Consider the following 22,493-nt stretch of genomic DNA (forward strand, 5'->3'; position numbering starts at 1 on the left):
TACCAGATACGCACCTTCTTTCTCTCGTATTACCACTCGCACCACAGCTAACGTTACCCATGCCGCTACCTCTCTGCTCCGCGAGGGCGTATACTAGAGATGCGCGGTTTGCGGGCACAACCGCGGAGTCCGCGGATTATCCGCGGATCGGGCGGATGAAATTTAAAAAAATTAGATTTTATCCGCGGGTCGGGTCGGGTCGGGCGGTTGAAATAAAAAAAAATTTGATTTTAAATAGATTCAGGCGGGTGGCAGATAAACCAATTCGGAAATATATATACATAGTTAAATGTTGTTACCCACATACGAAAAACGAGCAGGCACCTGCTGCATATGCCACAACAGAAGAAAAAAAAAAAAGAGATGGACACTTTTACGGAGCAGAGAAGGGACGCCTCGCCGGGGTCCGGGACCGAGGCCCCTTCCCCCGAGAGGGCCCCACCGGGAGCCGTAGCTGAGGCGATCCGCGAGAAGGGCCCGACGCACGTCCAGGGTCACCACCGCGCCCACCGCACCGACACCCCGCCTCGTCCGCCTTCGCCGCGACCGGCGTCACGCGCAGCAGGTAAGCAGCTTACCTGCCCGCCACCCCTGTTGCCGGGGGCGCGTAACAGGGGTCACTCCGCGCGCAGTGCGCTCACGAAAGGGGTGGGGCTCACCCTGGTTGATATAGACAGCAGGACGGTGGCCATGGAAGTTGGAACCCGCTAAGGAGTGTGTAATAACCCACCTGCCAAATCAACTAGCCCTGAAAATGGATGGCGCTGGAGCGTCGGGCCCATACCCGGCCGTCGCCGGCAGCGAGACGCGCTTGGAGGTGCGCTCAGCGCGGCTCCCATATGATTGCGCACTGGTGTGCGTCTGGGTCGTGACAGTGTGGCACGCAAATGTCTGTGCTGCATTGGATCAGTCTCCTTTTTTTAACAGGCAAAAGATTTATAACCTCACTAATGCCTTGCATCGTCTATATTAGATATATAACAACGGGCGGGTGCGGGCGGGTGCGGTTCTGATCAAATGTTAGATCGGGTGGATGGCGGATGGTTGACGACTTTCTGATGCGGTTGCGGATGAAATAATTGCCTATCCGCGCATCTCTAGCGTATACGTATGTGACGTATGTAAGAAGGTGCGCTTGTTTATGTCTCTGTGAGAAGGAGAGACAAGAAAGAGTAAAAAAATCCTGTAGTGCAGTGTTTTTCAACCTTTTCTGAGCCGAGGCACATTTTTTTCCATTGAAAAAAATTCTGAGGCACGCCACCAGCAGAGTTTCATTAAAAAATTAAACTCAGCAGCCGATATTGACAATAAAAAGTCGTTCTCGCAATTGTTTGATATGAATTCAAACCATAACCAAGCATGCATCACTATAGCTCTTGTCTCAAAGTAGGTGTATTGTCACATCACGCCGTGACATATTTTGAGTTTTTTGGTGTTTACCTGTGTGTAGTGTTTTAGTTCTTGTCTGCGCTCCTATTTTGTTGTTGATTGTCATGTACTTTGTGGACGCCGTTTGCTCCACACGCTGTAAGTCTTTGCTGTCGTCCGGCATTCTGTTTTTGTTTACTTTGCAGCCAGTTCAGTTTTAGTTTTGCAAAGCCTTCCCTAAGCTTCAATGCCTTTTCTTAGCGGCACTCGCCTTTAGTTTAAGCATTAGATACCTTTTTACCTGCAAACCATTCTCGTCGTTCCCGACATCTATACAAAGCAATTAGCTACCTGCTGCTACCTACTGATATGGAAGAATATTACACGGTCACTCTGCCGAGCTCTAACCAGCACAGACACTCAACAACTGCACATTTACGGATTATAATTACTGGTTTGCTAAAAAAAACTTTTTAATCCAATTAGGTGAAATGACAATCTCCCACGGCACACCAGACAGGATCTCACGGTACACTAGTGTGCCGCAGCACAGTGGTTGAAAGACACTGCTGTAGTGTAATGCACGCAGCTAAAAGCAACTGCGTGAGAACGTATACTCCAATATCACGATATAGTCATTTTCTTTATCGCACAGAGACAAACCCGTGATGTATCGAGTATATCGATATATCGCCCAGCCCTACAATAAACTATCAATTATATTGATTAAAATATATTAAGTGACTGAGAGTTTGGTGTAAACATGTTGATATACATTGTTACAAACTGTGAGGAAAATCAACCTTGTAAATATTGTGTGCCTGAAACTGTCTCGAAATAATAGTTAAAACTAGAGATGTCCGATAATATCGGACATACGATAAATGCGTTAAAATGTAATATCGGAAATTATCGGTATTGTTTTTTTTATTATCGGTATCGTTTTTTTTTTGTTTTTTTTTATTAAATCAACATAAAAAACACAAGATACACTTACAATTAGTGCACCAACCCAACAAACCTCCCTCCCCCATTTACACTCATTCACACAAAAGGGTTGTTTCTTTCTGTAATTAATATTCTGGTTCCTACATTATATATCAATATTTATCAATACAGTCTGCAAGGGATACAGTCCGTAAGCACACATGATTGTGCGTGCTGCTGGTCCACTAATAGTACTAACTAGTGATGGGTCCGGCAACACCGATGCATCGGCGCATGCGTCGAGCTCATAGAGCGAAACCCTGTGTCGGTGCGCGTACCGCTTTTAGAAAGTCACGTGACCGATCATGAGCTGTTTTGGTCACGTGACCGATACGCGAACTGTGTCGTACTGACGCCTCCTCTGTGCCCTGTGAGCGGGTCTTTTCTACAGCCGGAGAAATAATAACTAAGAAGAGAAAGCGTCTAAAATTGAATACGTTGGAATAACTGTTTTTTTTTAAAATAAAAATGTGTAAAAAAAAAAGTAAATAATTTTCAGGTCCACAAGCATCCTCATTCACAACACGTTCTCTTAGATTTCCATGTTATGATACATGTTCACATTATTTATTGACTGTATCTAAAAAAGACAAAAAATATATTTTTATTTAAATGAAGTTATGAAATAATCCTAAATGAAATACAATGACTTGGTTTATATTATTGTATATACTAGGTCAGTGGTTCTCAACCTTTTTTCAGCAATGTACCCCCTGTGATTTTTTTTTAAATTAAAGTACCCCCTAATCAGAGCAAAGCATTTTTGGTTGAAAAAAAAAAGATGAAGTAAAATACAGCACTATGTCATCAGTTTCTGATTTATTAAATTGTATAACAGTGCAAAATATTGCTCATTTGTAGTGGTCTTTCTTGAACTATTTGGAAAAAAAGATATAAAAATAACTAAAAACTTGTTGAAAAATAAACAAGTGATTCAATTATAAATAAAGATTTCTACACATAGAAGTAATCATCAAATTAAAGTGCCCTCTTTGGGGATTGTAATAGAGATCCATCTGGATTCATGAACTTAATTCTAAACATTTCTTCACAAAAAAAAAAGAAATCTTTAACATCAATATTTATGGAACATGTCCACAAAAAATCTAGCTGTCAACACTGAATATTGCATTGTTGCATTTCTTTTCACAGTTCTTTTTGACAGACATTTTAGTGACAAACCTGAGCTTGTGCTTCACTGAGTTTATGAACTTACATTCATATTTTGTTGAACTATTATTCAATAAATATATTTATAAAGGATTTTTGAATTGTTGCTATTTTTAGAATATTTTTTAAAAAATCTCACGTACCCCTTGGCATACCTTCAAGTACCCCCAGGGGTACGCGTACCCCCATTTGAGAACCACTGTACTAGGTCATAAAATCAGTGTCAGTTGAGTCGGTCCATAGGTTGCCTGTAGGGATTTTTAATGTCCAGCAGATGTCAGTATTTAGTGACACAGTATCGACACAGTATCAATACAGTTTTGCAATGTGTCGAAACATTTCATGACGCCTCATCAACCCATCACTAGTACTAACCTTTAACAGTTCATTTGACTCATTTTCATTAATTACTAGCTTCTATGTAACTGTTTTTGTATTGTTTTACTTTCTTTTTTATTCCAAAAAATGTTTTTTATTTATTTATCTTTTTTTTTTTATAAGTACCTTATCTTCACTATACCTGGTTGTCCAAATTAGGCATAATAATGTGTTAATTCCACGACTGTATATATCGCTTGATATCAGTATCGGTAATTAAAGAGTTGGACAATATCGGAATATCGGATATCGGCAAAAAGCTATTATCGGACATCCCTAGTTACAACATAATGCTAATTAATAATAGTGCTGAGATAGGCTCCAGCACACCCCGTAACCCAGAACGGGACAAGCGGTAGAAAATGGATGGATGGATGGATTAGTGCAGTGGTTCTCAAATGGGGGTACGCGTACCCCTGGGGGTACTTGAAGGTATGTCAAGGGGTACGTGAGATTTTTTTTAAATATTCTAAAAATAGCAACAATTCAAAAATCCTTTATAAACATATTTATTGAATAATACTTCAACAAAATATGAATGTAAGTTCATAAACTGAACATTAAATCAAGTAGTATGCAATATTGACAGCTAGATTTTTTTGTGGACATGTTCCATAAATATTGATCTTAAAGATTTCTTTTTTTGTGAAGAAATGTTTAGAATTAAGTTCATGAATGGATCTCTATTACAATCCCCAAAAAGGGCACTTTAAGTTGATGATTACTTCCATGTGTAGAAATCTTTATTTATAATTGAATCACTTGTTTATTTTTCAACAAGTTTTTAGTTATTTTTATATCTTCTTTTCCCAAATAGTTCAAGAAAGACCACAACAAATGAGCAATATTTTGCACTCTTATACAATTTAATAAATCAGAAACTGATGACATAGTGCTGTATTTTACTTCTTTATCTCTTTTTTTCAACCAAAAATGCTTTGCTCTGATTAGGGGGTACTTGAATTAAAAACATTTTCACAGGGGGTACATCACTGAAAAAAGGTTGAGAACCACTGGTTTAGTGGTTAGAGTGTCCGCCCTGAGATCAATAGGTTGTGAGTTCAAACCCCGGTCGAGTCATACCAAAGACTATAAAAATGGGAGCCATTACCTCCCTGCTTGGCATTCAGCATCAATGGTTGGAATTGGGGGTTAAATAACCAAAAATGATTCCCGGGCACGGCCACCGCTGCTGCTCACTGCTCCCCTCACCTCCCAGGGGGTGAACAAGGGGATGGGTCAAATGCAGAGAATAATTTCGCCACACCCAATGTGTGTGTGTGTGTGTGTGTGTGTGACTATCATTGCTACTTTAACTTTGATAATCAAATGTAAAGCTAGTAAACATGTGAGAGTAGACAAACCTGTTCTGTGTCGCTCCTTCTCCTCTGTTGTTGGACAAAGTTCCTCCTCGTACTTTGCTATCGTTCCTTCGCACATGTTCACACAATCACAACACTTTACACTCACATTTGATCTCTACTTAGCGATGTGTTGATAACGTCCGCGTCTCTTTGTTGGCAGCTAACAAGCTAAGCTAACAAGCTAAGCTAACATGCTAAGCTAGCTAGCACGCTAAGCTAGCACGAGGAGCTTCAAAGTGCACTCAGACTAATGTCTCCGAATATAAAACAATTATTAACGTCTTCCACTCTATTAAACGACGTATATGTGTACTACATACACGCAAACACGTCTTTCTGCGCAAAACGCCACCTTGCTTATTCCTCGCCTTTCGGTCTCGTTCACACGCGGTGTCGTCAAATCTCGCGAGAGAAACACGCAAGCATACTGTACTGTAGTGCCGTGTTTTTCAACCTTTTTTGAGCCAAGGCACATTTTTTTCATAAAAAAAAATACGGAGGCACACCACCAGCAGAGAAGGTTAAACAATGAAACTCCACCAGGTTGTCGTGCCTTATTTTGAGTTTGTTGTTGTTTGCGGTGTGTCCTGTCTTGCGCTGTTATTTTGGTGACTTTTCCTGTTTTGTTGGTGTTCTCCTGCAGCAGCTTCACGCCTTCCTTTGAGCGCTATTCCCCGCACCTGCTTTGTTTTCGCAATCAAGACTATTTAAGTTGTGCGTACGCTACCCTTCTTTGTGGGGACACTGTTGATTCTCATGTCATGTACGGAAGTCCTTTGTGGACGCCGTCCCCGCTCCACCCGCTGTAAGTCTTTGCTGTCGTCCAGCATTCTGTTTTTGTTTACCGTATTTTACGGACTATAAGTCGCAGGTTTTTTTTTCATAGTTTGGCCGGGGGTGCGACTTATACTCAGGAGCGACTTATGTGTGAAATGATTAACACATTAGCGTAAAATATCAAATAATATTATTTATCTCATTCACGTAAGAGACTAGACGTATAAGATTTCATGGGATTTAGCGATTAGGAGTGACAGATTGTTTGGTAAACGTATAGCATGTTCTATATGTTATAGTTATTTGAATGACTCTTACCATAATATGTTACGTTAACATACCAGTTGGTTATTTATGCCTCATATAACGTACACTTATTCAGCCTGTTGTTCACTATTCTTTATTTATTTTAAATTGCCTTTCAAATGTCTATTCTTGGTGTTGGCTTTTATCAAATACATTTCCCCAAAAATGCGACTTATATATGTTTTTTTTCCTTCTTTATTATGCATTTTCGGCTGGTGCGGCTTATACTCCGGAGCGACTTATACACCGAAAAATACGGTATATATGTTTGTTTTTTTCTTCTTTATTATGCATTTTCGGCCGGTGCGACTTATACTCCGGAGCGACTTATACTGCGAAAAATACGGTATATATGTTTTTTTTCCTTCTTTATTATGCATTTTCGGCCGGTGCGACTTATACTCCGGAGCGACTTATACTCCGAAAAATACAGTATATATGTTTTTTTTTCTTCTTCTTTATTATGCATTTTCGGCCGGTGCGACGTATACTCCGGAGCGACTTATACTCCGAAAAATACGGTATATATGGGTTTTTTTTCCCTTCTTTATTATGCATTTTCGGCCGGTGCGACTTATACTCCTAAAAATACGGTATATATGTTTTTTTCTCTCCTATTTTATTATGCATTTTTGGCCGGTGCGACTTATACTCCGGAGCGACTTATACTCCGAAAATTGCGGCATATATGTTTTTTTTTTATTCTTTATTATGCATTTTCGGCTGGTGCGACTTATACTCCGGAGCGACTTATACTCCGAAAAATATGGTATATATTTTGTTTTTTTCTTCTTTATTATGCATTTTCGGCTGGTGCGACTTATACTCCGAAGCGACTTATACTCCAAAAAATACGGTATATATGTTTTTTTTCCCTTCTTTATTATGCATTTTCGGCCGGTGCGACTTATAGTCTGAAAAATACGGCATATATGTTTTTTTTCCTTCTTTATTATGCATTTTCGGCTGGTGCGACTTATACTACGGAGCGACTTATACTCCAAAAAATACGGTATGTATGTTTTTTTCCTTCTTTATTATGCATTTTCGGCCGGTGCGCCTTATACTCCGGAGCGACTTATACTCCGAAAAATACGGTATATATGTTTTTTTCACCTTCTATATTATGCATTTTCGGCCTGTGCAACTTATACTCTGAAAAATACAGTATATATGTTTTTTTTCCCTTCTTTATTATGCATTTTCGGCCGGTGCGACTTATACTCCGGAGCGACTTATACACCGAAAAATACGGTATATATGTTGTTTTTTTCCTTCTTTATTATGCATTTTCGGCCGGTGCGACTTATACTCCGGAGCGACTTATACTGCGAAAAATACGGTATATATGTTTTTTTTCCTTCTTTATTATGCATTTTCGGCCGGTGCGCCTTGTACTCCGAAAAATACGGTATATGTTTTTTTTCCCTTCTTTATTATGCATTTTCGGCCGGTGCGACTTATACTCCGGAGCAACTTATACTCAGAAAAATACGGTATATATGTTTTTTTCCCCCTCTCTATTATGCATTTTCGGCTGGTGCGGCTTGTACTCCGGAGTGACTTATACTCCAAAAAATACGGTATATATGTTTTTTTTCCCCCTTCTTTATTAAGCATTTTCGGCCGGAGCGACTTATACTCCGAAAAATACGGTATATATGTTTTTTTTCCCTTCTTTATTATGCATTTTTGGCCGGTGCGACTTATACTCCGGAGCGATTTATACTCCGAAAAATACGGTATATATGTTGTTGTTTTTTTCTTTATTATGCATTTTCGGTCGGTGCGACTTATACTCCGAAAAATACGGTATATATGTTTTTTTTCCCTTCTTTATTATGCATTTTCGGCTGGTGCGCCTTATACTCTGGAGCGACTTATACGCCGAAAAATATGGTATATATGTTTTTTTTCCCCCTTCTTATCATGCATTTTCGGCCGGTGCGACTTATACTCCGAAAAATACGGTATATATGTTTTTTTTTTTCCTTCTTTATTATGCATTTTCGGCCGGTGCGACTTATACTCCGGAGCGACTTATACTCCGAAAAATACAGTACTTTGTAGCCAGTTCAATTTTACTTTTGTTTTGCTCAGCCATCCCTACACTTCAGTGCCTTTTTCCTAACGGGACTCGCCTTTTGTTCATTTTTGGTTTAAGTGTTACATACCTTTTACATACCAAAAAAGGTTGGAAAAACACTGCACTAGACAACGGCACATTATTATAATTATTGATTTGCAAAAAATAGATTTTTTGGACCAATTAGGTGAAGTTGCACAATTTCCCACGGCACACCAGACAATATCTCACAGTGGTTGAAAAACACTGCTGTAGAATGTAGTATGGACCATAGGACAGGACGGAGTAATACCATTAAGAACCTGTGGAAGGCAGTAAAACGAGTAAATTCTCCACTAGTCTGCTGAAATTCGAAAGAAGAAGAAGAACGAGGACAAAGCAAGATGGCGTTTGATGGAGAAGGCCTAACGTGGTTATTATAGTTTTGTATTTTAATAAGTGCGTACATGTACACAAATATGTAATTTAATAGACTACATGTTGTTAATGTTTTTTTGTATCCGGATACATCCCTCTGAGCGCACTTTGACGCTTTATCGTGCTTGCTATTTTAGCTTAAGCTACCTCGCTAGCTTAGCTTGTTAGCCGCTAACAAAGAGACGACATGTTTGTACAGTTTGAACACAGAAGCAGTTGTCAACACATCGCTGAGCAAAGATCGGTTGTGATTGTGTGAAAATGTGCGAAAGGACGATAGCAAAGTACGAGGAGGAACTTTGTCCAACAAAAGAGGAGAAGGAGCGACAACATCAACTACTGGACGCTGTTTTCAAGAAACATCAAGTTGTGTTACACAGAACAGGTTTGTTTACTTCTTACTCTCACATCTTTACTAACTTTATGTTTGATTATCGACACTATTCTTAAATATATTGTGTCATCAATCAATGTTTATTTATATAGCCCTAAATCACAAGTGTCTCAAAGGGCTGCACAAGCCACAACGACATCCTTGGTACAGAGCCCACATAAGGGCAAGGAAAAACTCACCCCAGTGGGACGTCAATGAGAATGACTATGAGAAACCTTGGAGAGGACCGCATATGTGGGTAACCCTTCCCCCTCTAGGGGAGACCGAATGCAATGGATGTCGAGTGGGTCTGACATAATATTGTGAGAGTCCAGTCCATAGTGGATCCAACATAATAGTAAGAGTCCAGTCCAAAGTGGATCTAACATAATAGTGAGAGTCCAGTCCATAGTGGATCTAATATAATAGTGAAAGTCCAGTCCATAGTGGATGTAACATAATAGTGAGAGTCCAGTCCATAGTGGATCCAACATAATAGTGAGAGTCCAGTCCATAGTGGATCGAACATAATAGTGAGAGTCCAGTCCATAGTGGATCTAACATAATCGTGAGAGTCCAGTCCATAGTGGATCCAACATAATAGTGAGAGTCCAGTCCAAAGTGGATGTAACATAATAGTGAGAGTCCAGTCCATAGTGGATCTAACATAATAGTGAGAGTCCAGTCCATAGTAGATCTAACATAATAGTGAGAGTCCAGTCCATAGTGGATCTAACATAATAGTGAGAGTCAGTCCATAGTGGATCTAACATAATAGTGAGAGTCCAGTCCATAGTGGATCTAACATAATAGTGAGAGTCCAGTCCATAGTGGATATAACATAATAGTGAGAGTCCAGTCCATAGTGGATCCAACATAATAGTGAGAGTCCAGTCCATAGTGGATCCAACATAATAGTGAGAGTCCAGTCCATAGTGGGGCCAGCAGGAGACCATACCGAGCGGAGACGGGTCAGCAGCGCAGAGATGTTCCCAACCGATGCACAGGCGAGCGGTCCAACCCGGGTCCCGACTCTGGACAGCCAGCACTTCATCCATGGCCATCGGACCTGTGTGTCTCCCCCTCCACAAGGGAGAGGGGAGCAGAGGAGGAAAGAAAACAAACGGCAGATCAACTGGTCTAAAAAGGGGGGTCTATTTAAAGGCTAGAGTATACAAATGAGTTTTAAGATGGGACTTAAATGCTTCTACTGAGGTAGCATCTCTAACTGTTACTGCTAGAACATTCCATAGTACTGGAGCCCGAGTAAAAAACGCTCTATAGCCCGCATACTTTTTTGGGGGCTCTGGGAATCACTAATAAGCCGGAGTTCTTTGAACGCAGATTTCTTGCCGGGACATATGGTACAATACAATCAGCAAGATAGGACGGAGCTAGACCGTGTAGTATTTTATACGTAAGTAGTAAAACCTTTAAGTCACATCTTAAGTGCACAGGAAGCCAGTGCAGGTGAGCCAGTATAGGTATATATATATATATATGTATATAAAGGTATATACAGTATAGGCGTAATATGATCAAACTTTCTTGTTCTTGTCAAAAGTCTAGCAGCCGCATTTTGTACCAACTGTAATCTTTTAATGCTAGACATAGGGAGACCCGAAAATAATACGTTACAGTAGTCGAGACGAGACGTAACGAACGCATGGATAATGATCTCAGCGTCGCTAGTAGATAAAATAGAACAAATTTTAGCGATATTACGGAGATGAAAGAAGGCCGTTTTAGTAACACTCTTAATGTGTGACTCAAACGAGAGAGTTGGGTGGAAGATAATACCCACATTCTTTACTGAGTCGCCTTGTGTAATTGTTTGGTTGTCAAATGTTAAAGGGGAACATTATCACCAGACCTATGTAAGCGTCAATATAAACCTTGATGTTGCAGAAAAAAGACCATATATTTTTTTAACCGATTTCCGAACTCTAAATGGGTTAATTTTGGCGAATTAAACGCACGTTGTGACGTCACATTGGGAAGCAATCCGCCATTTTCTCAAACACCGAGTCAAATCAGCTCTGTTATTTTCCGTTTTTTCGACTGTTTTCCGTACCTTGGAGACATCATGCCTCGTCGGTGTGGTGTCGGAGGGTGTAACAACACGAACAGGGACGGATTCAAGTTGCACCAGTGGCCCAAAGATGCGAAAGTGGCAAGAAATTGGACGTTTGTTCCGCACACTTTACCGACGAAAGCTATGCTACGACAGAGATGGCAAGAATGTGTGGATATCCTGCGACACTCAAAGCAGATGCATTTCCAACGATAAAGTCAAAGAAATCTGCCGCCAGACCCCCATTGAATCTGCCGGAGTGTGTGAGCAATTCAGGGACAAAGGACCTCGGTAGCACGGCAAGCAATGGCGGCAGTTTGTTCCCGCAGACGAGCGAGCTAAACCCCCTATGGAGCCTAGCTTCCCTGGCCTGCTGACATCAACTCCAAAACTGGACAGATCAGCTTTCAGGAAAAGAGTGCGGATGAGGGTACGTCTACAGAATATATTAATTGATGAAAATTGGGCTGTCTGCACTCTCAAAGTGCATGTTGTTGCCAAATGTATTTCATATGCTGTAAACCTAGTTCATAGTTGTTAGTTTCCTTTAATGCCAAACAAACACATACCAATCGTTGGTTAGTCATGCAAAATGACTAATAATGCCTGGAGAAATGTATATTTGTGAATTTTACTGGAAAACAATATTTTGTAAGGTTTGTAAAGATACAACACGGAGGGTGTAACAACACGAACAGGGACGGATTCAAGTTGCACCAGTGGCCCAAAGATGCGAAAGTGGCAAGAAATTGGACGAAATTTGTTCAAAATACGAGGGCGTTGGGAAAGCCGACGAAATGGTCAGTCGTTTGTTCCGCACACTTTACAGACGAAAGCTATGCTACGACAGAGATGGCAAGAATGTGTGGATATCCTGCGACACTCAAAGCAGATGCATTTCCAACGATAAAGTCAAAGAAATCTGCCGCCAAACCCCCATTGAATCTGCCGGAGTGTGTGAGCTATTCAGGGACAAAGGACCTCGGTAGCATGGCAGGCAATGGCGGCAGTTTGCTCCCGCAGACGAGCGAGCTAAACCCCCTGGATGTCTTGGCTAACACCGTCCCTTATGCCACCGAAGATGATCAAGAGAAGAATATTGACCCTAGCTTCCCTGGCCTGTTGACATCAACTCCAAAACTGGACAGATCAGCTTTCAGGAAAAGAGAGCGGATGAGGGTATGTCTACAGAATATATTAATTGATGAAAACTTTATTCATTACTCGCGGTTTTACGTAAATTATTATACATAAACTGTGTTTACCAATAATTTAGCTTAAAAACATTTATTTTTTTCAATCATTCAAGTACATTCGTGTAGTCTTGTGTAATGCAGTATTTTGTGTCTATTTAGGTATGGTTAACCTGAGTGCTGAAATTGTGGAAAAATATATGTTCTTAGCGCGCCTGAAATGGGCTGTCTGCACTCTCAAAGTGCATGTTGTTGCCAAATGTATTTCATATGCTGTAAACCTAGTTCATAGCATACCTGCCAACTACTCCGGTTTTCCCGTAATTAGTACGGTTTTCATCAACCTGTTACGGTTGCAGTGATAAAAAATACGGTTTTTCATTAATTAAATTTTTTTTTTTTTTTTTTTTTTATTCACGAAATCGCGTAACAACAATGACAATCGACACTGCTTCCCGTAACCTCCTACCGAGCCATTCCGAATGCCATGCGCGAGGCTATTTATAGCACCGCTGCCAAGCACGAGGCACCTGTTGCCATTGTTTCCAAACGAGCGAACGATCATGGAATCAGCCGGAGAAAAATCGCAAACGAGTCTTAAACCGAAAAGAAAACTGCAGTCATTCCGTGAAGAATATTCAAAAGCCTATCCGGGAATAATTATCCGTTCCAAAAAGGGTGAAAACTACGCGAATTGCACCTTGTGCAGACAAGATTTTTCGATCGGACACGGAGGAATTAGCGATGTAAAAGACCACGTTGGGACAAAAAAACACAAGTCTAATGCCGTTGCTAGCGATACAAGTGGAAAACTTTCAACGTTTTTCGGATTTTAGCCACAAAAAGGTAATGACACCAATGTTATCTATTGGAATTGTTTAGTACTGTTATACTGTTAAAAGTGTTTATACTATTTATGCTTTCAAGTCCAAGTTGAAGAAATCTTGTTAAATGTTGACAGCATAACTACCAAAATACAGAAGTATGTCCTTAATATTTTTGCAGTGCTATTTCTGTTGAAAAGTTAAAATGTGTCATGACTTGGTCTTGGGTGTTAGCTTTTCCGGGATGCAACGGAAAGTTGACTCGGGCGAGACGGGAATGAAGATACATTTTTTATTTAAAGACTATAAATACAAAACAAGGAAGTAAACAAAAGGCGCGCACAATGGCGGAGAACAAACTATGAAACCAAACACTTGCACAAAGGCAAAAACTATGAACAACAAAAAACACTAACTGTGGCTTAATAAACAAAAACTTACTTGGCATGGAACCGGCATGAAAAAAGAGCAGCAAGGATCATAAGCGTGTGGAGAGTGTGCAGAAGCATAAATATGGAGATGTCGTCAGAACGACAAACTGAAAACAATGAACTTAAATACGATAGACATGATTAACAAAAACAGGTGCGTGACTCAAAACGTGAAACAGGTGCGTGACGTGACAGGTGAAAACTAATGGTTGCTATGGTGACAAACAAGAGTGCACAATGAGTCCAAACGTGGAACAGGTGAAACTAATGGGGTAATCATGGAAACAAGACAAGGGAGTGAAAAGCCAGAAACTAAAAAGTCCAATAACTAAATAAAACATGACTAAGACAAAAACATGATCACACAGACATGACAAAATGATTACATTAAAGATGTGATGTGCCACTTTTCAAGTGTCTGATGGCTTAAATTAATTGTCATTAATTTTTCATATTTTGAATTCTTTTGAAAGGCTTACAAAAAAACTACATTTGAATTGTAATTCCATGCTATTGACAGGACTATTAATTTTAATGAAGTTAGCTTACCATGTTTACAGTATGATAATTGTGATAGAAATGTGAATTTTGGGCACAGAATATTTTTTACAATTGAACAAGGCAGTAGATTATGCAAGCTTGGACAGAAAGTTAATAATGACACCAATTTTTTTTTTTTTATGGAATTGTTTAGTACTGTTTTACCATTTGTTTACTGTAAAAAGTGTTTATACTGTTTATACTTTCAATTAACAAATTGAAGTTGACAGGATAACTGGCATAAGTTAGCTTACAGAATAAACATGTCAATCAACCCATATGATTTTTGCTGTAATATTTTTGTTTTGAAAAGTCACTGTGACTGATAGAAAAGTGATGGTTTTAGCAACATTTTAACCTGTCTGAATGCTAATAATCATTTTGCATCGGGGGGCGAATCCTGAACCCCCCACCAGGACTTTGTCCTGGACCTACCAGGGCCTGCGGCCCCTGTACCCTATCTACTAGGTTTTTCTGATTTCAAAAGTTGGCAAGTATGTAAACCTTTGCACCAATTATATACTATATACAAATAGGGATGTCCGATAATGGCTTTTTGCCGATATTCCGATATTGTCCAACTCTTTAATTACCGATACCGATATCAACCGATACATACAGTCGTGGAATTAACACATTATTATGCCTAATTTGGACAACCAGGTATGGTGAAGATAAGGTCCTTTTTAAAAAAAATAAAATAAATAAGATAAATAAATTTAAAAACATTTTCTTGAATAAAAAAGAAAGTAAAATAATATAAAAACAGTTACATAATTAATGAAAATGAGTAAAATTAGCTGTTAAAGGTTAGTACTATTAGTGGACCAGCAGCACGCACAATCATGTGTGCTTACGGACTGTATCCCTTGCAGACTGTATTGATATATATTGATATATAATGTAGGAACCACAATATTAATAACAGAAAGAAACAACCCTTTTGTGTGAATGAGTGTAAATGGGGGAGGGAGTTTTTTTGGGGTTGGTGCACTAATTGTGAGTGTATCTTGTGTTTTTTATGTTGATTTAATAAAAAATAAAATAAAATAAACCGATACCGATAATAAAAAAAACGATACCGATAATTTCCGATATTACATTTTAACGCATTTATCGGCCGATAAATATATTGTGTCCTCAATCAATATTTATTTATACAGCCCTAAATCACAAGTGTCTCAAAGGGCTGCACAAGCCTCAACGACATCCTCGGTACAGATCCCACGTAAGGGCAAGGAAAAACTCACCCCAGTTGGACGTCGATGTGAATGATTATGAGAAACCTTGGAGAGGACCGCATACAGTATGTGGGCCACTGCTTAATAACTGTTTAATAAATACACTTTTGCTAAATTGACTTAGTTGTGGTTTCCCTCTCTGCATGAACGTTTAAAAGTAGCATATATTAATGCAGTATGAAGAAGAATGTTTTAATGTAGACACATAGAATCATCATACTGCTGTGATTATATGCATCAAGTGTTCATTCAAGGCTAAGGCAAAATATCCAGATATATATCGTGTATCGTGACATGGCCTAAAAATATCGAAATATCTATGAAAGGCCGTATCGCCCGGCCCTAGTTTGTCCCCCACTGAGAATTCATGTGACAACTTGGTTTTCTTTAGTTCATGTAAACATACTTAACGCCTCATGTGACCGAGCAAAACTGGATGTTTCTAAAGGATATGTTTGTATTCTTGTGTCCGGCAGACGTCTGTGAAGAACATCTTATCCGTGAGCAAAAGGAAGGGCGCTTCAGGATGCAGCAGGAGGAGCCACAGCCCTCTTACTTTAAAGAGGAAGACGAGGACCCACTGACCCCCCATTTTAAAGAGGAAGAGGAGGAACAGCGCATCAGTCAGGAGGGAGAGCAGCTTGAATGGTTGGAGGAGTTCCCAGTGATTAGTGTCATTGTGAAGGGTGAAGATGCTGAGGTCAAAGGTGAAAGTGAGGAGAAGAGCAGCAGCTCAACACAACACATGACAACAGAAGCTGATGGAGACCACTGTGGAGGATCACAAGCAGACAAGCTCTTAGCTCCACTATCAGATAGTGAGGACACAACGTCACACTCTCTTGAAGACTCTAAAGATGATAAGACATGTCACACTGACAACACTCGCTTGAAATGTTCTCACTGTGACAAAACCTTCAAATACCATTGTCATCTGAAAACGCACACGAGAAAACACACCGGAGAAAACCTTTTTACCTGCTCAATCTGCGGTAAAGGTTTTGCACGAAAAGATGTGTTGAAAGAACACATTAAAACGCACTCTGCAGAAAAACCCTTTACCTGTTCAATGTGCGGTAAAGGTTTTGTAATAAGTCAAAATTTAAAAGTACACATGAGAGTACACACCGGAGAAAAACCCTTTACCTGTCAAGTCTGTTGTAAAGGTTTTGTAACAAGTCAAAATTTGAAAATGCACACGAGAACGCACACCGGAGAAAAACCTTTTACTTGTTCAGTCTGCGGCAAAAGCTTTATACAACGTCACAATATGAAAGTACACATGAGAATACACACGGGTGACACAACGTATACATGTTCAACCTGCAACAGGAGCTTTTGTGAACACAGAAACCTTGTAGTGCACATGAGAATACACACCGGACAAAAAGCATATGGTTGTGGTGCGTGTGGTGAAAGATTCTCTTATAAGTACCAGTGTAGGAAACACCAGTGTGCTGGTGAGAACAGCAGCAGCAAATGAAACGGCAGGATTTGAAATAAACTGTCAAGACTTTGTGAACTTTGATTTTTTAACAACATTGTCACATACAACCATACTTGCCAACCTTGAGACCTCTGATTTCGGGAGGTGGGGGTGGGGGCGTGGTTAAGAGGGGAGGAGTATATTGACAGCTAGAATTCACCAAGTTAAGTATTTCATATATATATATATATATACACACACATATATATATGTATATACATATATATATATATATATATATACATATATATATATATATACATATATATATATATATATATATACATATCTACATCCTGAAAATATGCAAAAAAACTGTGTTTAGATAATTGATACTTCAAACTTGCATAAATAAATATTAAGGAATATAACATAACTTGGCTTCTGAGAGTTTCAAAATGTAATGAATAAAATGTTAGAGTTGTTGATAAACAAGCAATTATTTTAATAATTAAATATGGTCATTTTAAATGAATTATTATGATAATTTAAAATCAATTATTTCAAATATGTTTATTTTAATGTATAATTCTATGGCTGGATGTAATAAGGAGTCACGAAAAAATAAAAATAAAAATACATTTAATATTGATGTTTTTAGCAAAATATAGTAAAAATGTATTTAGTTTTTTTTTTTTTTTAAATTAATAAATATATTTATTTTTAGGTAAGATAAACATAATACAATTTATATCTAGTCTGGATGATTTAGTTCTTGTCACCCTGTTGTCCTCCCGTCATGAAAAAAGGCTGTCCTCACTCAGGTCCGCATGGAGCTGGAGGAGGCGTGGCTTCCAGCTCCGTCTGAAAATCGGGAGATTTTCGGGAGAATATTTGTTCCGGGAGGTTTTCGGGAGAGGCGCTGAATTTCGGGAGTCTCCCGGAAAATTTGGGAGGGTTGGCAAGTATGCATACAACAATTGTGTTTAGTGTTTCCACATTTATAGATTTGATATTTTAGATTTGTGTTTTTTTCTTCTTCAGTTAAGTACATGCATTAATATGCAACAATGTATTATCTTATTTAAAATGAACAGAAAATGTTGACTTTAAAGGTGACAGTAAACGGTACAAAACATGTTGCATACATTGTATGTGTTTATAGATATTCATAATTCACTTCAGTGTTTTTTTGGGTCTTTAAATAATAATGAAGTGTTACATATTTTAATTTCTAATAGTAAATGATTCAGAAGATGAACTCTATATGATAAACATATTTGTTTTACATGTGTTCATACCTTTGCTTTTGAGTGCAGATAAATCCCTCTTAGTTCATATTTACTGGTTCACATCTGAAACATCTTCTGGAAGCATATTACCGGTAATATTTACTTTATATATCATTTGAGCAGTTGTGTTGTATACAAGATAATTTACTTCTAAAGGCCTACTGAAATGCGGGGATAGCAGGTCCATTCTATGTGTCATACTTGATCATTTCGCGATATTGCCATATTTTTGCTGAAAGGATTTAGTCGAGAACATCGACGATAAAGTTCGCAACTTTTGGTCGTTGATAAAAAAGCCTTCCCTGTACCGGAAGTAGCAGACGAGTAGCGTGACGTCACAGGTTGTGGAGCTCCTCACATCTGCACATTGTTTACAATCATGGCCACCAGCAGCGAGAGCGATTCGGACCGAGAAAGCGACGATTTCCCCATTAATTTGAGCGAGGATGAAAGATTTGTGGATGAGGAAAGTGAGAGTGAAGGACTAGAGGGCAGTGGGAGCGATTCAGATAGGGAAGATGCTGTGAGAGGCGGGTGGGACCTGATATTCAGCTGGGAATGACTAAAACAGTAAATAAACACAAGACATATATATACTCTATTAGCCACAACACAACCAGGCTTATATTTAATATGCCACAAATTAATCCCGCATAACAAACACCTCCATATAACCCGCCAATACAACTCAAACACCTGCACAACACACTCAATCCCACAGCCCAAAGTACCGTTCACCTCCCCAAAGTTCATACAGCACATTTATTTCCCCAAAGTCCCCAAAGTTACGTACGTGACATGCACATAGCGGCACGCACGTACGGGCAAGCGATCAAATGTTTGGAAGCGTACTCACGGTACCGTGTCTGCGCATCCAACTCAAAGTCCTCCTGGTAAGAGTCTCTGTTGTCCCAGTTCTCCACAGGCCAATGGTAAAGCTTGACTGTCATCTTCCGGGAATGTAAACAATGAAACTGTGTTTGTGTTGCTGCAGTCGGCCGCAATACACCGCTTCCCACCTACAGCTTTCTTCTTTGCTGTCTCCATTGTTCATTGAACAAATTGCAAAAGATTCACCAACACAGATGTCCAGAATGCTGTGGAATTCTGCGATGAAAACAGACGACTTAATAGCTGGCCACCATGCTGTCCCAAAATGTCCTCTACGTCACGCGCTGACATCATCATACCGATACGTTTTCAGCAGGATAATTCGCGCGAAATTTAAAATTGCACTTTAGTAAGCTAACCCGGCCGTATTGACATGTGATGCAATGTTAAGATTTCATCATTGATATATAAACTATCAGACTGCGTGGTCGGTAGTAGTGGCTTTCAGTAGGCCTTAAAAATGTGTGACTTTATGTTGTGTATAATAATCCATTTTATTAATTGTCTTTATAATTTTGTTACATGAATATTGTTGATTTGATGTTAATATGTACCCATACCTTTATACAATAAACAATATATGCCTTGAAAGTTGGTACAGTAAACGTAGTTAATATTTGCTGAGTATGTATTTTGTTCTCTTTATCATTGCAGTCATTTTTGATATTTTGTTTTTGATGTGCTTTTATGTAGTTTTTAGCTTTTTTTTATCATTCACGCCTAAAAGAAATGTGCTTAAATGTACTTGTTCTATGTCAGTATATTTTTTTAACTTTGCCTCGAGACTTGAACTTTTTTTTCGGACAAACAACCAAATTAAAACACAAGCAAGCAATTCATAGGTCATCACAATTGAAAGTAAGTGGGAAAAGGAGTAGGACAAAGCAGAAGTTTTCCCTTACTCTCTTTTTATAATGACCATAATGATTCAGAACATGTTTGATACCACCAAAAAAACCTAACTCTTCCTGCCGATTTTGAACATGTATGGCTTACTTGAGTTTCCCATCAAAGTTTGTGGTCATTCGTAGCGCCATGGACTTTTAATTGAGCCATGATTTCAGTTTTACTCACTTGTTTTTCGTGACCACATCCAGCAGTTGCTGCAAATCTCGATGTGTAAAATTAACAGTTTTGGTCCTAAAATTGACCCATGCGGAACTCCACAGGTAATGTTTAAGTGATGTGACTCAAGTCATCCAGTTGTACAAACCCCGTTTCCATATGAGTTGGGAAATTGTGTTAGATGTAAATATAAACGGAATACAATGATTTGCAAATCATTTTCAAGCCATATTCAGTTGAATGCACTACAAAGACAACATATTTGATGTTCAAACTGATAAACTTTATTTATTTTTGCAAATAATAATTAACTTAGAATTTCATGGCTGCAACATGTGCCAAAGTAGTTGGGAAAGGGCATGTTCACCACTGTGTTACATGGCCTTTCCTTTTAACAACACTCAGTAAACGTTTGGGAACTGAGGAGACACATTTTTGAAGCTTTTCAGGTGGAATTCTTTCCCATTCTTGCTTGATGTACAGCTTAAGTTGTTCAACAGTCCGGGGGTCTCCGTTGTGCTATTTTAGGCTTCATAATGCGCCACACATTTTCAATGGGAGACAGGTCTGGACTACAGGCAGGCCAGTCTAGTACCCGCACTCTTTTACTATGAAGCCACGTTGATGTAACACGTGGCTTGGCATTGTCTTGCTGAAATAAGCAGGGGCGTCCATGGTAATGTTGCTTGGATGGCAACATATGTTGCTCCAAAACCTGTATGTACCTTTCAGCATTAATGGCGGTATAGCTCGGTTGGTAGAGCGGCCGTGCCAGCAACTTGAGGGTTGCAGGTTCGATCCCCGCTTCTGCCATCCTAGTCACTGCCGTTGTGTCCTTGGGCAAGACACTTTACCCACCTGCTCCCAGTGCCACCCACACTGGTTTAAATGTAACTTAGATATTGGGTTTCACTATGTAAAGCGCTTTGAGTCACTAGAGAAAAGCGCTATATAAAATGTAATTCACTTCACTTCAATGGCGCCTTTACAGCTGTGTAAGTTAGCCATGTCTTGGGCACTAATACACCCCCATACCATCACACATGCTGGCTTTTACACTTTGCGCCTATAACAATCCGGATGGTTCTTTTCCTCTTTGGTCCGGAGGACACGACGTCCACAGTTTCCAAAAACAATTTGAAATGTGGACTCGTCAGACCTTAGAACACTTTTCCACTTTGTATCAGTCCATCTTAGATGAGCTCAGGCCCAGCGAAGCCGACGGAATTTCTGGGTGTTGTTAATAAATGGTTTTCTTGCATAGGAGAGTTTTAACTTGCACTTACAGATGTAGCGACCAACTGTAGTTACTGACAGTGGGTTTCTGAAGTGTTCCTGAGCCCATGTGGTGATATCCTTTACATACTGATGTCGCTTGTTGATGCAGTACAGCCTGAGGGATCGAAGGTCACGGGCTTAGCTGCTTACGTGCAGTGATTTCTCCAGATTCTCTGAACCCTTTGATGATATTACGGACCGTAGATGGTGAAATCCCTAAATTCCTTGCAATAGCTGGTTGAGAAAGTTTTTTCTTAAACTGTTCAACAATTTGCTCACGCATTTGTTGACAAAGTGGTGACCATCGCCCCATCCTTGTTTGTGAATGACTGAGCATTTCATGGAATCTACTTTTATACCCAATCATGGCACCCACCTGTTCCCAATTAGCCTGTTCACCTGTGGGATGTTCCAAATAAGTGTTTGATGAGCATTCCTCAACTTTATCAGTATTTATTGCCACCTTTCCCAACTTCTTTGTCACGTGTTGCTGGCATCAAATTCTAAAGTTAATGATTATTTGCAAAAAAAAAAAATGTTTATCAGTTTGAACAGCAAATATGTTGTCTTTGTAGCATATTCAACTGAATATGGGTTGAAAAGGATTTGCAAATCATTGTATTCCGTTTATATTTACATTTAACACAATTTCCCAACTCATATGGAAACGGGTTTGTACAAATCGGTCTTTCATGTGACTCTTTAACCAGTCCAAAACAAGTCCTCTCACACCACACTGTTCCATTTTCTTTAGTAGATAATAATCTATTGTGTTGAAAACGTTCTTTAAGTCTATGAACACATCAATAGCATACTTCTTACTGTCAATAACAATCTCTTCGGTTCAGTCCATTAATGCCAGTGTTGTTCTGTCTGACCTAAACTCGTATTGACTGTCCATAAGCAAATTGTCTTTTTCCATAAAGCTGCCGAGCCTTTACAACAAACAGCTTTCCGAAGATTTTGGAAATCTGTGGTAGCAAAGACACAGGCCTGTAATTTGTCAACTTGT

General features: G+C 39.3%; 4 protein-coding genes across 9 annotated transcripts in view; 1 reads left to right on the forward strand and 3 right to left on the reverse strand.

Moving 5' to 3' along the window:
* Window positions 1–22,493, forward strand: part of LOC133575760 (uncharacterized) — a 551,361-nt gene that overhangs the window by 347,385 nt on the left and 181,483 nt on the right. The window contains exons 1-3 of one of the 3 annotated variants that reach the window (XM_072912162.1): window positions 5,991–6,072; window positions 9,053–9,238; window positions 16,006–16,242. The exons of 1 other annotated variant lie outside the window; for it this stretch is intronic. In XM_072912162.1, the coding sequence (XP_072768263.1) occupies window positions 9,115–9,238; window positions 16,006–16,242 (361 nt within the window). In that variant the 5' untranslated portion in view covers window positions 5,991–6,072; window positions 9,053–9,114. Of the gene's footprint in view, window positions 1–5,990; window positions 6,073–8,726; window positions 9,239–16,005; window positions 16,243–22,493 lie in introns of those variants that run through there. One more of the 3 variants, XM_072912161.1, reaches the window with a different exon arrangement.
* LOC133575681 (uncharacterized) overlaps window positions 1–22,493 on the reverse strand; it is a 515,078-nt gene that overhangs the window by 196,697 nt on the left and 295,888 nt on the right. The window lies entirely within an intron of this gene.
* LOC133575689 (uncharacterized) overlaps window positions 1–22,493 on the reverse strand; it is a 302,477-nt gene that overhangs the window by 73,345 nt on the left and 206,639 nt on the right. The gene's annotated exons all lie outside the window — the stretch shown is intronic.
* LOC133575750 (uncharacterized) overlaps window positions 1–22,493 on the reverse strand; it is a 197,249-nt gene that overhangs the window by 12,442 nt on the left and 162,314 nt on the right. The gene's annotated exons all lie outside the window — the stretch shown is intronic.

Source organism: Nerophis lumbriciformis, linkage group LG33 (genome assembly GCF_033978685.3).
Source record: "Nerophis lumbriciformis linkage group LG33, RoL_Nlum_v2.1, whole genome shotgun sequence".
In the NCBI taxonomy this organism is placed as follows: domain Eukaryota; kingdom Metazoa; phylum Chordata; class Actinopteri; order Syngnathiformes; family Syngnathidae; genus Nerophis; species Nerophis lumbriciformis.